General features: G+C 36.5%; 3 protein-coding genes across 5 annotated transcripts; 2 read left to right on the top strand and 1 right to left on the bottom strand.

Moving 5' to 3' along the window:
- Positions 1-1,438: 1,438 nt before the first annotated feature.
- Positions 1,439-3,211, top strand: LOC132121588 (gamma-crystallin M2-like). The gene is made up of 4 exons (XM_059531127.1): positions 1,439-1,532; positions 1,695-1,775; positions 2,180-2,422; positions 2,880-3,211. Exons 1-4 carry the CDS (start codon positions 1,443-1,445, stop codon positions 3,156-3,158), a joined length of 693 nt encoding a protein of 230 aa, XP_059387110.1. The 5' UTR covers positions 1,439-1,442; the 3' UTR covers positions 3,159-3,211.
- A 556-nt stretch (positions 3,212-3,767) lies between these two features.
- Positions 3,768-5,246, top strand: LOC132121589 (gamma-crystallin S-1-like). The gene is made up of 3 exons (XM_059531128.1): positions 3,768-3,902; positions 4,290-4,532; positions 4,684-5,246. Exons 1-3 carry the CDS (start codon positions 3,864-3,866, stop codon positions 4,957-4,959), a joined length of 558 nt encoding a protein of 185 aa, XP_059387111.1. The 5' UTR covers positions 3,768-3,863; the 3' UTR covers positions 4,960-5,246.
- Positions 5,247-7,274: 2,028 nt separating this feature from the next.
- Positions 7,275-19,111, bottom strand: LOC132121587 (delta-1-pyrroline-5-carboxylate synthase-like). 3 transcript variants are annotated; one of them, XM_059531125.1, is made up of 18 exons: positions 18,961-19,111; positions 18,369-18,478; positions 16,645-16,865; positions 16,370-16,519; positions 15,381-15,485; positions 15,133-15,285; positions 13,005-13,095; positions 12,262-12,386; positions 12,018-12,162; positions 11,844-11,917; positions 11,579-11,678; positions 11,230-11,450; positions 10,809-10,946; positions 9,934-10,129; positions 9,677-9,798; positions 8,815-9,001; positions 8,530-8,625; positions 7,275-8,442 (listed from the first exon to the last, which is right to left on the bottom strand). In XM_059531125.1, exons 2-18 carry the CDS (start codon positions 18,457-18,459, stop codon positions 8,240-8,242), a joined length of 2,418 nt encoding a protein of 805 aa, XP_059387108.1. In that variant the 5' UTR covers positions 18,460-18,478; positions 18,961-19,111; the 3' UTR covers positions 7,275-8,239. The 3 variants fall into 3 exon arrangements, with proteins under 3 accessions (XP_059387108.1, XP_059387107.1, XP_059387109.1); XM_059531124.1 differs by having other exon boundaries at positions 7,276-8,442; positions 15,127-15,285; positions 18,961-19,110; XM_059531126.1 differs by having other exon boundaries at positions 7,277-8,442; positions 15,127-15,285; positions 16,645-16,796; positions 18,961-19,110.
- Positions 19,112-20,225: the final 1,114 nt, after the last annotated feature.

Below are 20,225 nucleotides of genomic sequence, written 5' to 3'. Positions count from 1 at the left end.
GACAAGAATATAGAATATACAAAACCATTTTAAATAATTATAATAATATTTAATTTATGACACTTTAATTTGTAGTGTATTGAAAAAAAAATTGTACAAATTACATTCAAAAGTTGGAATGAGTTTCAGAATTTATTTGATATATTTGCATTTTGTCCCCCTTTTGCTTTAATAACTTAAATTTGTCTAAAATAAAAAGGTCAGGTTAAATTTACAAATATCAATGTCACAAAATTGCTTACTAGTTAAGTGATCTAGAAATAGAACAGAATCTTAAATATATCTTCTTCATTTAATAATAATTAAATTCTTATCATCCATTTTATGCGATAACGATAGCTTTCATTTTTTCAAAATCCCAAAACTTTTTGTTTATCTCCAGGTTTAAAATAGATTTTCAGTGTGATCTCTGAAGCTCAATCTTTAGACTTTTTAAGATCAGACACATTAGTAATGATTGTGACTGTCAGCTCAAGCCATTGACAGATAAAGAAACAAAGCACTAACTACAACTTCTCTCACTCTCTGAGCTGTTTTAAAACGATGCCAGGCTATCAAAGAACAGTGTGGCTATTGTTTTACAGAAGCTGTCATTCTCTGGAGTAAAACCGGCAAAAAACAATACACAAAACAGAGCGTTGCTCATCATCTTGATGAAAGGAGAGATGTGGAGAGTGAAGCTCAGCTTTGAAAAGAATAGAAACACAAGGCCAACTGTCTTTGGCCTTTTGCCTGCCAGCTGAGGGGTTTGCTTACATGCCAGAGCCAACTGTCCTAGAGTTGAAACAACCATCACACAATAACACGAACACAAACACATGAAATGTATGACCCACCTCAACACAGCCTCATATGAAGACCTTGCATCAGAGCGACTCTTCAGGCTATGGAAGCAAAAGAAGGCAACATATTGTCTGAGGTTATGTCAACACATTCCAGAACAATCAATAGTGTCAGAATCACTTAGATGAGTGCCTGAAAATGCACACGGCAGGAAAAACAGACACCAGATGTACTTTAATGTGTGCTGTGATGATATCACTCTCAAATGCTTTGTGATGACAGTATTTAAAAATAAACAATTCAATAAAATTCACCACACCAACTGGTTGACACAATGTCTGTCAAGCTGGTTCGCCTCAATCTAAACAGAATGTGTCAATTGTGTTTCCCTGTAATTGCATATTTGATGACAACATCAAAAAACATCTTGTTTAATTAATTAATTACCATGTTAATTTTGACTGCCATATAATTTTTTTTTCTTCTCAATCTTTTGTGAACCTCCTACCATTCCCCTGCCAGCTGCCTGGCGTCTATGGTCCCAGTTTGCAACCCCACTGTTAAAGCGAACTTTGAATTACATCAAATGTAACTTGTGCATAAATTAGTTTGCTTTATTTTTACTACACATTGTGCCATAGACAGAAAAGCTTGTTTTAATGCCTCCTGATCCTTTTGTGGCCTGTTGTGAAAAGCAGATCATCAGGTCATTGGTGAACAAGGCTTGGTGTGCTGGTAAGGCTCATGAGGTGAGGGGAATTTGTATAGGTAAACTCTAGCATTTGGGAATAATGGGAGTGTGGCTTTAGTTGTCTTTAGAGAAATGAATAATAGAAAGGTCTGTGACGTTTTGAAAGGTAAACTCTAGTTTCTGTGACGTGCTTCTGGCTTCTGTGTCTATACATCTGTAGAAGAGTATAAAAGGTCCACCAGGACCTCTATGGGAGTACGGCAGACCGGTGTGGACATCCTGCTCTGCAGCCATGGGAAAGGTAGGCGCTGACAGTTGTACTTCTAATTAGAGTAATACTTACTGTTCAGAATGGCTATTTTCACAAGACAGTATGTGGTTATTCGCCACATTAGGAACATGAGCTTCACACTGACTTGAAACAACCCGAAGACCATATAGTCTGAAAAGAAATTCAAAAGTCAAACTAGATAAAGATTAGGAGAATTTTGCAAAGGGACATTATAATTCTTTAGAATAGTATCTCTGTTAAAATTTTTCTTCCAGTATATTCAGTCAATCTTTTTTTTGTAAGTTTAGCCATAAGAGCTTTCTACAGAACTTTCCCATAAGAATGGACAAAATCAGGATATTCATTCCCCACTTACATGATTCCTCTGTTCTTTGCTAACATCTTTACTGTCCTCTGTGGCTTTCTATCGTCAGATCATCTTCTATGAAGGCTCCAACTTCCAAGGGCGCTCTTATGAGTGCTCTGCTGACTGCCCTGATACATACAGATACTTCAACTGCTGCAACTCCATAAGGGTCATGGGGGGTCACTGGGTTGGCTACGAGAAGCCCTATTATATGGGGTATCAGTACATCCTGGGCCGTGGGGAGTATCCTAACTTTCACCACTGGATGGGCTTCAACAGTTGTATAAGATCTTGTCAGATGTTCTCCCCAGTAAGTCAATCAAACTGATGGGTTTTATTTCACACAGTTAGACACCTTAAAAAAAAAAAAAAAAAAAACGTCAATCAACGAGCTCTTTGAAGTAATTCATATATGCAGGGGAAAATAACAGGTTCACAGGTCCACCAGGAGATTTGGTTACTTCAAATGGAGCAAGACGCACTCCGATGACTGCGCAGCTCATCATAATTCCATTCATCTCTGTTTTTTTGCAGTGGAAGAATCATGACACTGTCACTAGAGTTTGTTTGACAAAAATGACTAAACGTCTACTTGAAAATCTTTGAAAGTAGCACATTTACAGCAGGTCAAGTCATGTTCAAAGGCTCAGTCACAATAGCGACATCAAGAGTTTTCAGTTTTCTCCCTGACATTCTGACTATCAAATGTCTCTGCTTTGCCCTGATTCCTCTAAAGCCCTGATCTCTGTTTTCTCCCCACACAACAGTACAGAGGTGCCTACCGCATGAGAATCTACAACAGACCGGAAATGTACGGACAGATGATGGAGTTCACAGATGACTGCCCCAATGTCTACGACCGTTTTGGCCACCACGGCATCTACTCCTGTAACTGTATGGAGGGCTACTGGATCTTTTACGAGCACCCAAATTACAGAGGCCGTCAGTATTTCGTGCGGCCCGGAGAATACAGAGCCTGCAGCGAATGGGGTAGCATGAATCCCATGATTGGCTCCTTTAGGAGAATGAGGAGCAGTTTAATGTAAAAACACAGTCTTTTTTTTTTAATGAGCATTAAAGATGTTAAAACTGATTAAAACAGTTCTTGCATGTTGTCTTTTTCTTCATGATGCTTTGAATTATTTGGTAGTGTAGGAAACAGAACGTTTCTTCAGCCTTCTTCAGCCTTCAGTTTCTTGTTTTTCGAATAAAGACCCATTGATTCATTGCCCAGTACACATAAAAATAAATAAATAAAAATAAACAAGAATGCATGTCAGTTTCAAGCCAAACTCAACTTTATAAATCTGACATGGTTGAAGAATTAATTTTAGTCTCATACCAAACCATAAAGCAAGCTGATAAAAAAATAACTTTGTGCTTATGTAAGAGAACAAATTCAATTAAATCTTGTTTAAATCACTTTATATCCGAGCTTCATATTACCAGTTTATCCTCATTTATGAGTCCTGCCAGTTCAAGGCATTTACAAGTAAAGCCCTGAAGCAACTAAAAGCAGAGTTTGCAACTTTTTTGTCAAGCACTGAAAAGTGCAGTGGTGCTGTGTTTGGAGAGAGAGAGAGAGAGAGAGAGAAAAAAAGATGGCAAAGACACAAAGGGGGCCATGCACAGGCAGATCTGCAGTCACATTCACTCTATAGAACACATTGTGCTGACCAGACAAGAGTTTTGTGAGTCACACACAAAGCCCTGATCCATGCCGGGTCTATAAAGAGATCCTGACCTCAGAAATGGTTTGGTCCGCTCAGAGAACAGTCACAATGGGCAAGGTAAGTGACCAAATTCTGTCTGTAAATTTAACAGATCAAGGTTTTAGGATATTCATCCCTATTACCCGAAACCATGCTTTTAACTCCTCAAAATAAATTCGAACAAAACATAGAACAGCTGTTATTTTTGTACTGGTGAAAGATATATATATATATATAAATTAAAAAATTATAAAATGGTATACTCTGGATTAAAAGATAAATTGTAATACAGAAGACAAAATATAAACTGATAGACTATAAAACATTACTATTAAAAAGAACATTTCAGATTTTCTATGTATCTTCTTACAAAAATAAATAAATAAATAAAAATTATTAAGAAAAATTGAAACTACAAACAAAAAGTGTACCTTTATTTTTCTTTTATTATAACCAAACCCACAGATTACTTTCTTTGAAGACAAAAACTTCCAGGGCCGTCACTATGAGTGCACTGGAGACTGCGCTGACATGCAGGCCCACTTTTCTCGCTGCAACTCCATCCGAGTAGAAAGTGGAAGCTGGATGGCCTATGAGAAGCCCAACTATGCTGGATACCAGTACATGCTCTCCAAGGGTGAATACCCCGATTTCCAGCACTGGGCTGGATTCAACGACTGCATTCGTTCCTGTCGCTTGGTTCCTCCTGTGAGTCTTTATTTGTGAAGCTATTTTGACTTTGCATCAGCAAGTTAAGAATTTAATTATGTATGTAAGGTTGTGAGATTCTAGCTCATCAAAAAAAAAAACGAAAAAAAGAGATTGTTCATAAAGTATTTTGTAATTTTCTCTTCCCCAGTACACTGGAAACTACAGGATGAAGATCTTTGAGCGCTCCGATTTTGGTGGTCAGGCAATGGAGCTGAATGAAGATTGCCCTGACCTGCGTCAGCGATTCCACAAAGGAGACATCTCTTCAGCCAATGTTATGGAAGGCTACTGGATCCTCCATGAGCACCCCAACTACACTGGCCGCCAGTTCTTCCTGCGCCCTGGCGAATACAGGAGGTACGTCGAGTGGGGCAGTCCAAGTCCTACCATGGGCTCCCTGAGACGTGTGACTGACGTCAACTGAAGATCCAAATCACACAACCACCTCTCCCAAATGTGTCAACAGCACTGCCTGTCCATGCAGCAACTACGTCTGACCTTCAATCACCTTGATGTGATTAGGCCTGTGGATCTGTCATGCTGAATGTATTTGTGATGCTTGATTTATTCTGGCACAAATGCCTCACTTAATTAGGGCTATTTGTCTCTTTTAACACTGTTGACTGAGCAAACTGTGTTTTATCAGCACCTTTCCCTTCCCAACTACAACTGGAAATAAAGTAAAATTTGATTAAAATAAAAAAAAAAAAACATGTCTACATTCTGAATGCCATGCAATGGCAGGGTTTCTGCAAGTTTTATTGAGGTGATTTTAAGACCTTTTTGAGACCCCCCCAAAAAAGGGAACACAACTTGTCCATTTGGAGGAGACAATGAGTTGTATTAGCAGCCCTGCATTTTTTACACCAAAAAATAGTTCAACTACCTTCTGATCACACAGCACAAAATATGAGTATTTTTGTCTTGTATCAAAATGAAATATATTTGTGATTAAATAAAGGAAAAATATCTGCCCATGGCCTTGCCAAAGGCCACAAAAACAACTTAATTCAAAAGGAAAACAAGTTTTCTAACACCATTTCCAGATTTTTGTTTTAAGCATAAACTTCCTTAATTTTGTTCAGTTTCAAAAAACAAAGTTTCATATCTTCATTTGGCATCTCAAGCAGAACTATCTTGATTTTAGGATATTTGTATATTCGTCTTGAAAAACAGGACAAAAATTACTGAAAAGATATTGAAAGATATTCATGAAAGATATTCATTTTTTTGCAGCTCATGCTGCATTTGATGCCATGATTTTATGAATTTAAGTCATTTTAAGGTCTTAATTTGTGAAAGGGGCAAACTACGGCTTTTTAAAACCTTTTTTAAACCTGCAGAAATCTTGAATGAATGAAACATGCCAAAATGTTGTTGCATGACGTCATCTCATGCCTGAGAGACAAAAGAAAATTATTAAGGAAACAGCTTGTTCTTTGAACGGAGTTATTAAAGAACAAAAAAGGGGTATGTGAGGATGGAAGAGCAAAAGATTTTTATAAGATCACATGATGTCTAGCAGATGCTTTGGGCCCTTGAAAGAGGCCCCATAGTAGCAGCACATCATAGGGCAACACAGACTCAAAGAGGAAAAGTCAAAGTGGCCTGGTCTTAGCCCCGAGCATGCGGCTCTCTCAGAACACATAACAAAACCAAGTCCATATCTCTCAGTTCATGCATTTTTCATAAGGTATGGATACCAAGCTCTTTCAAAGATAAATATCAATTATTGAAATTGTTAATTAGAAGCCCATATTTGGCAAAGACACAAATGAATAAATAACTTTGATGATTAATTATTGATTTGAAAAAAGAATTAAATTCTGCAGGGAGCACATCTGAGTCTCTAAAGATCAAGGAAACACAAGAAAAGAGTTTTTGCCTCAAGTAACGTTCAATTAAAGCTGTACTGACTGTGAAAGCCCAATGGCTTTGAAGCCATGAGACCGGTTCTTTTCAATTTCACATCCATATGCTTTAAACTCTCAGACGTGTGAAATATTGGGCACAGGTTGATGTGCAGTAGTATCAAATCAACATTTATTTAGCAGTCATAATTTGAAGAGAATAAACCTGTACTGACAAAATACATCTGAAAGCATTTTTAGGGTCAACGCTCATGAACTTTTATTTTTGAAAAGCTTTGTTTCGCATGCAAGTCAAAATTTTGCAGTCTTACTTTTGCACCTGTATTTCAGTCTCCTGATTTGGCAGTAACATTCTCCTCATTTGAGCATTTTCTTAACCTCTTTCATCCAAACACTCATTGATCATAGATCTTACGCAGTAAGGTTGGAACACAATAACAGATGAATGAGACTGGATCTTTTTAGTTTCTGATGAAGGCTCATTGAGCATAAACCACACATTTTGGAGAATATAAAGAACTTGTGAGTCAAAAGGCACTGGCAAGCCTCAGTCTTCTCGCGGTCTCTTCTTTCCTAATAGCAACATAATTAATCCTCTGTAGTATTGTTTTCACTCTTCCATGTCCCACTCAGTGCTTGGCAAGTCTCTCTCTCCCTACAGAACCACCTCTTGATGTTTTCCACACTGAACTGCACTTAAGAAAGATTATTAGTCAAGTTCAAAATGGCCCCAATACTTGTCAGTTTCCTCCCTAAACCCTTCTCTAAACCTCTTTCAGGTACAAGAACTTTCAGGTCTTTGTCAGAGGCATTAAATGTATCCAGAAGCATTTTGAAAGTACAAAAAAAAGAAGAAAATTTATTCTACATACAAAAATGTGAACACTTTTCACACTATAAGCACCACTATCTATTTTGTAGGGTGTTACTGCACTTTAAAGTAAAGAAAACAAGGCCTTTTTGAAGCAGTTCAGGACAAAAGCTGGCCGTCCCGGGTGAATTTTACAGAAGAAAGATGGAAATGCCTACAGTTCTGCATATTATTCATGATTAAAGTATAAAAAAAATAATTTAAATGAGAAAAGCAATGAACAGGAACATTGCTTTTCTTGCATTTCCTCTTCAATAAAAGTAAATTAAATAGACAAAGCAGCTTGAAAATACAAGGTTTTTTTTCTTCCGATTGAAATAACAGTTTCCTTATCTTGTACTGTATATGACTAACACTCTTCCACAGAAAAAAAAAAAAATCTTAATACAGTATTTTATTTTTATGTGATGTTGAATAAGGCAAGCACTATGCCAAATGACATTTTTTTTCCCATTAAAGCTGAAATTATGTGTACACAATATGCTGTAAAATGGCACAATGATTTTTAATGCTCCATATTTTGCCAGGAAATTTCATTTCAAAATTCCTACTGCATTTTCACACATTAAATATTACATAAATATATAACATGGGCAATTCGCGGGGACTCTTTTCATTAACTCCATACTGGAGTGAAGCTGTCATTATTTTTCCCATGATCAGTAATTCGTTCGGCTACTCAAAAGAACATAATGCACAAATCATAACAAAAAAAAATGACAAAAAATTCCCTTGTTGTCTCTGCATGACCTTTCTTGGTTTCTGTTAGCTATAAGTTCATCTGGTTCTTTCTGAGAACTAGACACACATATCTGGAATATTTAAATGTATGGGTTCATTGGACAGATGATTTTCTTTGTATTCACACTTTCTCCAAATACATTGCCTGACTGGAGTCTTTAAATACATTAAGTGGGTGAGCTTTTACTTAAGATGTATTTGATTATTGACTTCAGATGCTTTTACTTGACGCTGGTGGTTCTGTGTCCAGGAAGAACCTGCGCCACCGGAAGATTCTCGTGCAGATACGTCATGCTGCCCTGCTCTGAGAAATCTGCAGCTGTGTGGCCCTCGCCCCGTAAGACCCACTTGGTAGTGAGAAGCCCTTCTAACCCAACAGGCCCACGGGCATGAATACGGGCCGTGCTGATGCCAACCTCTGCACCTACAAAGCATCACAGGGTCATTATGAGATCAACAGGGAAAAATGTAAATAAGTTTGTGGGTGGGGAAAAAAGAAAAAGGCACTTACCGAGACCAAAACGATATCCATCAGCGAACCGTGAGCTGGCATTCCAAAAGACACAGGCACTATCTAATTGCTGAAGAAACTGCTCTGCTGTTTCCTCTACAAAGAGTATGAGACATATAAAGATAATTAAATCAATGTTTGGAAGCATCAATCTTCCCACTAGATGGCACTACAACACTGCTTTTTTTGTTCACAATAGAGCATTGAAAGAGTCATTTTAACACCAAGAGTCTAGATTTATACATGATTGTCCACCACTATAGGCAGATGTATGTTTAGTCTTACCATTTTCAGTGATGATAACATCAGTGTGGGAACTGCCGTATTTATGGATGTGATCAACAGCATCCTGCATACTGTCCACAACCTCGATACAGCACTCCAGATCCCCGTACTCAGTACGCAGAGACTTGACCTCTGACGGGCTGAAGGTCAGGTACGATGCAAACTTGGGGCCGGCATGGACCTTCACCTACAAAAGTTAAATAATTTTAATAAAGTGCAGTCATAAATGTAGACTATTTCATAAAATGCAGAAATATAATAATAATTAATCATTTATAATATTCAAATAATGCCTCTCATAATTTGTGACTGCATTTGTATCTGATCAAATGTGCATTATCATTATTATTATTATTCTTTAGGTTGGGTTAAACTAATTATTTTTACTTGGTTGGAACGGCAGCTAGGCTAATTATGTCTTTATTTGTATCTCAGATGATGCTAACCCTGAAACAACATACAGAACTACCAAATATTGCTACAAGTGTGAATGCATCATATAATAATTGCTGTTAATAGTGTTCATCTTCTGGTTGACTACATCTTGTATTAATTTTATTGACAATTTCTGTCATATGCACATAAACTGACAGTCACCACTGATAAGCATATAATCATGCTGTCTAATCAGCATCTTGATATGCCACACCTGTGAGGTGCATGAATTATCTCGGCAAAGGAGAAGTTCTCACTAACAGATTTAGAAAGATTTGTGAACAATATTTGAGAGAAATAGGCCTTTTGTGTACATAGAAAGAGTCTTAGATCTCGGAGTTCAGCTCATGAAAAATGGTGGCAAAAACAAAAGTGTTACATTTATAATTTTATAATATATACACACAGTGTATATATGTGGTCTTACATGTTCTGTTCTCAGCATGTCAATGATCTGATCAAACAGTGGGGTTCTGAGAAGATCTCGATGCACCAGCAGGGTTTCCATGGCATTACAGGCTGCAGGGTAGTCGCATTTAGAGTCTCGGACTAGAGAGATAAAACATAAACAGTGCAATTTAAACCATTATAAACAAAACTACAATACCAAATTGTTGTCTGTGAAGTGCACCTATGTGGGAAAAAAAAATATCTACACTCGTAAATCTTCACTGGAAGTCTTACTGATCTTGATGGCGTTGTCAACACTGGCCTCATGGTCCACATAGACATGGCAGATCCCCTCACTGTGGCCAAGAACAGGGATGCTCTTAGCTGCACGCTGAATATCTCTGACTAGCTGAGAGGAGCCGCGGGGAATGATCAGATCAATCATCTTCTCCAGACGGCACAAATCCTCCACCTCTTCACGCGTACTCACCTGCCACACATTGTAATGTAACTTTTAAATGACTATATAAACACACAGCAAAATGTTTTTTTGTTGCTGATATTTTTTAATTAATATTTTAATGCAGCAAGGATGTATTCAATTGATCAAAAGTGACAGTTAAGACATTTATAATATTACAAAAGATCATTGAGATTGCATCACATGAATAAACATTTACATTGTAAATATATAAAATGGAAAACAGTTATTTTAACTTGTTATAAGATTTCTATTTTTTATTTTTTTTTTACACACACAAAAAAAAAACCTTACTGGACCTAAACTTTAGAGCAGCAGTGTGTGTGTGTGTGTGTGTGTGTATATATATTTTTTGTTAACAACTATTTATTTTTTTTCTTCTGTGAACAATAGTATAAAACAAAAAGCAACTGTGTTATATATTTATTATATATAAATATATATTAAATTAATAATAATAATAAAAACAAATTAAGTAATATTAATACATTAAATACAGAAAAATAATATTTACAAAGATTTTTAAAAAGATGAAACAACATTAAAAGATGAATGCCATAAATTAACAGTTTTAACATTAGATCCATGTATACGAGAAGTTGAGCGTTCCATCGAAATAATGTCTAACAAAGTGTGTGTGTATATATATTAAAGGTGAAAACCTGCTGTGCAAAAGCATTTCATTTACCAGCTGGATGGCATCTTTGACTCCATGGATAGACAAAGCCTCCTGAGCGAGTTCATGCAGGATGCGATTTGTGTTGGCCGCCTCTTTGCCACCTTTCAACAAAAGAGCATTTCCACTGGCAATGGCTAAAGCCGAAACCTGCTGGGATAAAAATAAATGAGACATTTAGCAGATGTTTGTATGAAGTGGCTCACATTACAATACAGATACTGGTTGGCCAATCTCACTTGAGAAAACTGGAGACTTGGTAAGTCTGGTGAAGAATGAAAGGATCTGAATCTAAAACATGTCTGTTAACAGCCCAGATGTTTAACCACCACCCACTCGCCCAAACTTAAACATGCTCACATACAGTAGGAAAACTAAAACAATATCCAAAAAAACTACATTTATGTATATGCATGCATTTTGTCCACCTGACCTGAGGAAGGCAGTCTGGTCGAGACTCAAAGATGACCAGCAGTACTCCTATAGGGACAGTGATCTGCTCCAGCTCCAGTTTGTTTGCCACACGAGTCCTGCGCAGAACCCTGCCAACTCTGTCCTGAGAGGACACTGCGATCTGACGCAAGCCAATGGACAGACTGTTCAGTTTAGACGATGACAAACTGAGTCGATTCAGCATGGCTGGAGACAGACAACCTGTAACACAGCAGATTGAGATGAAGTAGACCACAAAAAAACTCTTTGTGAAAGACCACTCCAGTGGGTGGGGCGTTAGGGAGAATCCAACCATCCAACCAGATTGGCCCACCATCACTTCCTGTTACCTGTGCTAACAGCATGCTCCATGTCCTTTTTGTTGGCAGATAAGATTTCGTCTTTCCTCTCAGTAAGGAGATCGGCAAATGTGCAAATGATTTCACTTCTCTGTGGACGAACAGAATGATATGACCCAGATGCTTTCTAAAGATGTTAAGATAAAAATAACCCAGAATATTCCTTTTTAATCTAATGGTTCAACGGTTTCTGGGAAAATAGGCCCATATGATTCCAGCCAATCATTTAAAGTAGTGGTTTACAAGCTCAGCCAACCTGCTCTGGTTCAAGGGAAGCAAGGGTCCTGCCAGCAGAGCGAGCCATTTCTGTCTGCTGCTCGACTGTGGGGCCTGTGGAAGACAAAAAGTGGCACCTGAGATCTTTCAACAAACAGAGATAAATTTCTCACATTAGAAAAAAACTGATTCAGAAGAATGTGTGGTATCTCACCAGCTGGCTTGACCTCTGAGAAGAAGGTTCCTACTTTCTTTCCCTCAACAATGTCAGTGATCACCTGACCTGTGACTTTGGGGTTTGTACCATTAGCAATGACAACAGACGTCCCCCCTTGGAGAGCCCAGAGAGCAGCTTTAACCTTAAGTTTAGTAAATACACAGACTGCCAATTTCAGTTATTCATCCTAATAAAAGATATATTTTGTGTGCTTTTACAGGTATCCTTTCTGCGATCATACCTTAGCTTCCATTCCTCCAATGCCGACTCTGGACTTTGTGCCATAGGTTATGGAATGCTGATCGGCAGGGTAAAATGTGTCCAGCAGCTTGGCATCGTCTGACCCTGGTGGTCTGTCGTAAATGCCTGGACAGTGTTATAAAAAAGGCAATTAAAAGGGTAGAGTTAAAAATTTCACTCTGGAAAGTAAAGTTTAAAATATACTCTGGAAAGCTTTAGACCGCATTTAACAGCATTAAAACGAGTGACAATTATTTAAGTCTTTAAACCTTTTCCTTAAGTGTAATATAGTTTTACAATACAGTTAAAATTATTTTTATATATTTTAAAAATAACCATGATATATTTTTCTGCCTTAATTTGAAACAGAAATAACATTATAAATAGATGTCTTCACTTTTTATCAATTGAATGCATCTTTGCTGAATAAAAATAAAATAAATTTATAAAATACCAAAACACTAAAATCCTTTTTAAATGTTACAAGAACATTTAGGCATTACAACATTTTAACGTAAAGTATAATTTTGAGACTTGCTAAAAATTACTTTTAACAGTGTTACTAAATACTTGAAGTGAGTGTTACAGGATGGCAAAGATAATTTAAACGTAAAAAAAAAAAATGCATGCACAAGTACATATACACTATAAAAAGATAAATAAAAAACATATCTAATACCAGCCAGTAAAATATGATATGGAAATTGATGTATTCACTGATTATCATTCAAACTGAAATCTCACCTTCTACGTCAGAGAGAGCGATGAGAAGATCTGCCCTCATCTCCACGGCAAGCCGCGCTGCAAGACTATCGTTATCCTTGATACTGATAACCTGCAGTATGAAAAAGAGAAAAGAATTATGAAAAGAGATTCAAACTAAAGAAAGCGGCCCACAAAGACAGACATCACTACTATATTTCATGCTCCCATGAACATTTCTCTCTAAACTACGGCATTAAAATGGGTATGATGAACAGTGACTGTCTAGTCTATCAAAAAGCAGAATTCCACATGAAACCACATTGAAGCCACAACCAGTGCATGACAGAGCAAGCGCAGATGAGCCCAGAGAGTAAGCGACAGTACTGTGAATGGGGTAATGTTAATTTCTTTCTAGTTTCTACAAGAATGGAAAAAACCCCTCAGACTGCAACAGTGTAGAAGACAAAGATTAAAGGGAAAGTTCACCCAAAAATGAAAATTATTTCATTAATAACTCACCCTCATGTCGTTCCAAACCAGTAAGACCTCCATCTATCTTCGGATCACAGTTTAAGATATTTTAGATTTAGTTCGAGAACTCTCAGTCCCTCCATTGAAACTGTGGGTACGGTATACTGTCCATGTCCAGAAAGGTAAGAAAAACATCATCAAAGTAGTCCATGTCACATCAGAGGGTCAGTTAGAATATTTTGAAGCATCGAAAATACATTTTGGTCCAAAAATAGCAAAAACTATTATTTAGCATTGTCTTCTCTTCCGGGTCTGTTGTAAGACAGTTCAAAACAAAGCAGTTTGTCATATCCAGTTCGCAAACGAATCATTCGATGTAACCGGATCTTTTTGAACCAGTTCAACAAATCGAACTGAATCATTGTAAACGCTTCGCGTCTCCAATATGCATTAATCCGCAAATGACTTAAGCTGTTAACTTGTTTAATGTGGCTGACACTCTCTCTGAGTTCAAACAAACCAATATCCCGGAGTAATTCATGTACTCAAACAGTACACAGACTGAACTGCTGTGAAGAGAGAGATGAACACCGAGCCGAGCCAGAAAATGACTCGTTCACGAGTCAAGAACCGGTTGCATCGGTTTACGGATCACCAGTAGTTTTTTTTCTGACAGTTCGATTCAATAAACCGGTTGAAGAAAACGGTTCACCGGTTCTTTTGCGCTCGACGTAATGGCGTCATTGGCGATGACTGCAAGCCTTCGGTTTACCTGGGCTCATAACACTAGCACAGAATCAGTTCAGAATTAATCACCAAAAGAATCAGTTCGGTTCAGACGCTCTGTGTGTCGGTTTCCTTCACGCTGAATCACACATGCGCAGTATCATCAGCTCCTCAGTTCTCGAATCGGACGCGTCTGAAAGAAACGGTTCTTGACTCGTGAACGAGTCATTATCTGGCTCGGCTCCGTGTTCATCTTCAGTTCTCTCTTCACAGTAGTTCAGTCAGTGTACTGTTTGAGTAAATGAATCACTCCGGGATATTGGTTTGTTTTAACTCAGAGGGAGTGTCAGCCACATTAAAAAAAAAGTTAACAGCTTAAGTAATTTGTGGATTAATGCGTATTGGAGACGCGAACCGTTTAAAACGATTCAGTTCGATTTGTTGAACTAGTTCAAAAAGATCCGGTTACATCGAATGATTCGTTTGCGAACTGGATATGACAAACTGCTTTGTTTTGAACTGTCTTACAACAGACACGGAAGAGAAGACAATGCTGAATAAAGTCGTAGTTTTTGCTATTTTTGGACCAAAATGTATTTTCGATGCTTCAAAAAATTCTAACTGACCCTCTGATGTCACATGGACTACTTTGATGATGTTTTTCTTACCTTTCTGGACATGGACAGTAAACCGTACACACAGCTTCAATGGAAGGACTAAGAGCTCTCGGACTAAATCTAAAATATCTGTGTTCCAAAGATAAACAGAGGTCTTCAGGTTTGGAACAACATGAGGGTAAGTTATTAATGACATAATTTTGCTAATTGGGCGAACTAACCCTTTAAGCCTCCGCATTGCTATGATACCCAGCATGCATCTGTAAAGGCCCCTCCCAGCATGCAGTTCCAAAAGGAAGAGGATGGGTGGCAAGGCGGCTGGGCAGACTCTCTCTCCCAATACCCACATTTACCCCCTGTAGGTCACTGTTGGGTTCTGGGGGAGGCACCACAGCGTCGTTGGTGTTGATGATGGGCACGATGTTCATACGCAGCAGCTCATGCAGAGTGCTGTTCAGGTTACGTCTTTTCTGTTCGTCGTGGAAGTCCAGGTTTGTTACCAGGATCTGAAGCAACAAACAAACAAAAAAAATAACAATGAAGTTATGAATAAGAGTGTGTTTTGTAGCTTCACCATGCATATGTTAGTTTCTGCATGTACCTGGGCAGTACAAGTGCTGTATTGAGTGAACATTGCCTCATACAGAGCCATAAGTCCACTTTGTCCCGCAGCTGCACACGCTCTCGCCTCTAGAACTGGAAGTGACTGACAAAGGAAACACATCCAACTTCAGCCTCTAACTTTTTTTAATTAAAACGGTTAGTTTACTAAGCTGAAACATGTTTGGTTGACACACAATTAAAACAAAGGAGGTTTGTTTCCACATGCCAAAAGAGTAGCCTACTGCTGAGCTTATCTTTACCATATTTGATGTGCCTTATGTATGTGCTTTGATTAATGTTTATGTGAATTAAAGCATACATTAAATCTGTTCATAAAAAGCGATTGTGTCTCTTTAGAAGACTTGGATTTAACAGCTAGATTCATATGCATTTATTTTGTGATCTCTTAACCCTATGATGCCTTCTGTATCATATTTGATACAAATTTATAAAGCCCCTAATTTATCAGTATGATAAGAAATTTGCTGAAAAAACCTGTTGTACACAATCAACTACATGCCTTCTTTTAATAAGTAATAAGGCCTTTTGGTATAATTCTAAAAACTCTGCCTTCAGGTTGAGGTTCATGTGTGTTTGTGCTGTTTAAACTTAGTTTATAAAAGTAATGCAAGTATAACCTTTATATTGTTAGTGACTTGCAGATGAACACTTACCGGACAGAAGCAACTTAGGTTTACTTGATTATGTATACATCATATTTAGAAAAGTCATGCTAAAATGTATAAAATATGATGTATTCAGATTTTAGGAATGTTTATTTGTATATCATTACACACCACTGTGTTACACTTCTCAAATTATAACTATAACTTTTATCATTAAACTAAGTATTTAAATAACATGTTTATAACACAAGTTATTGGGAGATATAGAGAGCGAAACTATCCCTTTTAAATCTAACATTGTACTTTAAATAAATCAATTTTATTTTTAACCAAAAATGTTATCAAATGTACATGTCCTCACCATATCTTTGAGCTGATTCTGACCTGAGTGCAGGGCTTGTCTCACACTCTGTGAGAGAAGTATTTCATGCCTCAGCCTTTGTTTTCCAAATGCTACTGCACCACTGGTCACGATCATCATCTCTCTACCCTGATTCTGAAGCATGGCCACCTTAAACAATCAAAATGCATAAATAAAGAGTTATAATGTGATATCAATTAAATATTATAAACAAAATTCCTACAATTTGCACCAACATTATGTGAAAATCCTTAAGCTTCTATCATCTTCTTTACCTGTTCTACAATTGAAGCGAGTCGGCCCAAAGCGAGGCCGCACTCGTCGCCACGGGTCACGACAGCACTCCCCAACTTGACGACGATTCTCTTGGCCTGGCGCAGCTCACTTCGGTGGGCAAATGACTTACCGTGCGCCCGTGCCAGCGGCACTGTAAAAAAAGGCACGTTACTCCACTGACGCACAGCATGGAGTGTGAGAAATGGGGAGGAAGAGGGATCTGCATAGAGAGAGAGCCGGAAAAGCACCCAATGAGGAGCCATGCCATGCAGGAAAGCCAGTGAGTGATGGATAAATGGACTGTGTTAGCGTGCACTGATTGTATCACTGATAAACATTAAAATAATGCAGAGCAAATAGCAAGTGTGAAGTGCATGTTGTAACAAATGGCATTGCATACAATAAATATAATTAGCTCTGTGACAATAATATGCTTCTCTTTTAAGTCTCTTTGAAAGTGTCTGCTAAATGCAAAAATGTAAATTTAATTGTAAACAAATTAATACTACTCTATTCCCCACAAAATTAATCAATGCAAATTGATTATAATCTAAAATGGAATAACTTTCTGTGCTTCTTTTCAACGGATGTAACCAAAGCCACATCGGGCAGGGAAAAATAATAACAAATAATATCAAAGTCCAGCTGGCATGATCCAAACAATCTCCAAGGAAGTGTATTATAACCATTTTCTTTATAATTAAAAATAAATATCATCTTAAGTTTTAAGAAAGTACTATAAAAAATATTGAAAATATTATTAAAGTTTATAATTAAAAAAAAAAACATTACAGATGTGTATTGTGACATATATATGAAATTTCTGACTAATAGCAATAAGCTGATTTTGATTATTTTTGTTATGGCTGATAATAATATGAACAATACAATGCGTACAACTAAATTTGATTATTTTAAAAACTAAAAGTGTACATGAACGTACAGTACGAAAAATGTGCCTTTATTTTGAAATTAAAAAGATAACATTTAAGAGTGTTATTAAATACTTTAAATTAGTAATATTAGCCAGTAACTTGTAATATTTTGAGCAAAAACAGTAAATGTGAAAACTCACCTCTACATCTGAGTGAGTAATGCATACATGTGAACAAATTATGTGCAGGTCCCTATGGGATTCTAGAGAATTCAGACCAGCTGACTTAAAGAAAACATAAAATCAATATTGACCATTTTTACACTTAAAATTTGATTGGTCTTTATACAAAATTCATCAATAACAAAAGGCAGTGCAATCATAAAAGTGATCTGTAAAAGCAATCAAATGAAACAAACAGAAATCACAAGCCATTCACAAAGCTTAGCTCATAATGTTCAGAGCCCATGCACCAACACCCCCACCACATTCTTTATGAAAGAAAATAACACTGTAAAAAGTGCCACATCAGCAAAGCCAGACAGCACAGCCAAACGCTGACAGGACAGATCTCAAAGAAGAGCACCGACCCAGTGAATGAGAAACAGACAAGCTGTAAATTAAGAGCAGGGGTTATGAATGGAAACAACTCATTCTATCTCTGTTTAAATCTCTATCTCTGACTGATTTTAATAAATAAGGAACAAGGATATCCTGATATACTTAAAAATATCTGTTCTGATACCGATCACTTTTGCAGTCCATAAACTTTCTTTATAGTCACCTACATATTTTTTCTTTCTTACAAGAGGCATGTGATACAAGGTACAGAATTACATAAATACTTACTTTTGCCTTGTGAAGCAGCTCTTATGAATGTTTGCATAGCATTTGGTCTCGCTAAAAACTGAGAACAGGAGAACATCTTCTGGAGATACATGGTGACCTGATCTGTACAACTGAAATATAAATCATATATGCGTATCAATACACAATTGATCTAATCAATTTAATTAGATCTTTCAGGCAAGTTCCCCACATAAATCTTCCCTGGCATGTGAGATCATAAGATGAAGATAGTTTATTTAACTTAATGTAAATGTAAACAAAAGCTTTATCTACACCCAACTGAGCTACATTCAATTCAACAAGTCAGTTGCATCACTGTGCTAAACGTACAGAAGAAAACTGTTACCAGGGTTGGATGCTATTATTACATTAATACATTTAATGATGAGTGGGGAATATTTATATTGTATGAGAGCTATCAATCAATACTAACAGACATTAACGTTAGAGAAAAACACTTGTTATTTTATCTGCAAACTTTCTTTAGAGACAGGTTAGCTGATGCAAGAAGTAAGTTTAAATGGCGCAACATGAGATTTTTTATGTAAAGTAATGACGTAATGCAGTCATGTATAAATGTAATCTTACATACCTTAATCTACAAAAAAAGTGATTTATTAAGCTCAAATTCACTGTCAGCGGTTCTCTTCAGTGCCACATCAACTCCTAGCAGAAGCTTGCATGGTTTCAGCCATGTTGACGTTCAATCACGTAGTTACGCAACGAGCGTACGCAGTGACATTTGTACGCCGATTACTGTAACGATTCACAAACATATTTACGGTCAACTCCGCTGAGGTCACATACGCAATCTGAGCAAAATTGTAGTATTTTATAACTTAATAATTAATATTAAAAGTAATAATAATAAAATAATTAAACACGACATTAAAGGTCAGAATATGTATTATGTAGTATATTTGTGGGTATCGCAACCTTAATGGCAATTTCAGCCTCCAGCACTAGAGGGCGAAGTGTAAACATCAGAACGCATAACTCTTATCTCTGACGGGTCATCTGCATTCCAAGAACAGAACATGAACAATGGACCATTCTTAATTCTGATAGTTTGCACAGATTTCTTATGTCTTTAATGGGTTAGTGACCCATTTCTCCACAAACTCCATTGTAAGCCAACAGAGACTATAGCTTATGAACACCAGGTAGCCTAAAGGAATGTTTTGTCTTGTTCATTAAAACAAATACTGTAAAATTTTGTTTATAATATTACAGTCACTGCATATATATATATATATATATATATATATATATATATATATATATATATATATATGTATGTATGTATATGTATATATATATATATATATATATGTATATATATATATATATATATATATATATATATATATATATATATATATGTATATATATATATATGTATATATATATATGTATATATATATATATATGTATATATATATATATATATGTATATATATATATATATATATATATATATATATATATATATATATATATATATATATATATATATATATATATATATATATATAGCAAGAACATGAACAGGATATAAATAAATGTGAGGTATTCAGAGTTAGGTTACCTTTCATTATAACATATAGGCCTAGTTTTGGATTTAAAAAAAAAAAATCTATTTTGCCATTTTGATCATTTCATAACAATTTCAATAATATATCAAACAGTATGCAGTGTTTTAAAGTAAGATGTCTACTAAAACCACAATCACTCAAAACATGTTCACAGAATTAATTTAATCCAGTGCTGCTTACTAGACTGCTAAGTGATATATGCAACATATATCTTCATGTTAGTGCATCATCCAGGGACATGGCAAAAATTATGACATCCCCT

The sequence above is a fragment of the Carassius carassius genome, chromosome 39, assembly GCF_963082965.1.
Source record: "Carassius carassius chromosome 39, fCarCar2.1, whole genome shotgun sequence".
NCBI classification, from domain to species: Eukaryota; Metazoa; Chordata; class Actinopteri; order Cypriniformes; family Cyprinidae; genus Carassius; species Carassius carassius.
Note: the sequence above shows the minus strand (reverse complement) of the source record. Positions and strands in the feature narration are given on the sequence as shown.

Coding starts and splice junctions, on each gene's coding strand:
- LOC132121588 (XM_059531127.1), top strand. CDS start 1,443: ATGCCTCCTGATCCTTTTGTGGCCTGTTGTGAAAAGCAGATCATCAGG. Junction 1,776..2,179: donor GCTCTGCAGCCATGGGAAAG/GTAGGCGCTGAC, acceptor TTCTATCGTCAG/ATCATCTTCTATGAAGGCTC. Junction 2,423..2,879: donor CTTGTCAGATGTTCTCCCCA/GTAAGTCAATCA, acceptor CCCACACAACAG/TACAGAGGTGCCTACCGCAT.
- LOC132121589 (XM_059531128.1), top strand. CDS start 3,864: ATGGTTTGGTCCGCTCAGAGAACAGTCACAATGGGCAAG. Junction 3,903..4,289: donor GAACAGTCACAATGGGCAAG/GTAAGTGACCAA, acceptor CCAAACCCACAG/ATTACTTTCTTTGAAGACAA. Junction 4,533..4,683: donor CCTGTCGCTTGGTTCCTCCT/GTGAGTCTTTAT, acceptor TCTCTTCCCCAG/TACACTGGAAACTACAGGAT.
- LOC132121587 (XM_059531124.1), bottom strand. CDS start 18,459: ATGTATCTCCAGAAGATGTTCTCCTGTTCTCAGTTTTTAGCGAGACCA. Junction 15,486..16,369: donor AGAATCAGCTCAAAGATATG/GTGAGGACATGT, acceptor TTCCTTTGTCAG/TCACTTCCAGTTCTAGAGGC. Junction 12,387..13,004: donor CGCTCTCTCTGACGTAGAAG/GTGAGATTTCAG, acceptor AACACTGTCCAG/GCATTTACGACAGACCACCA.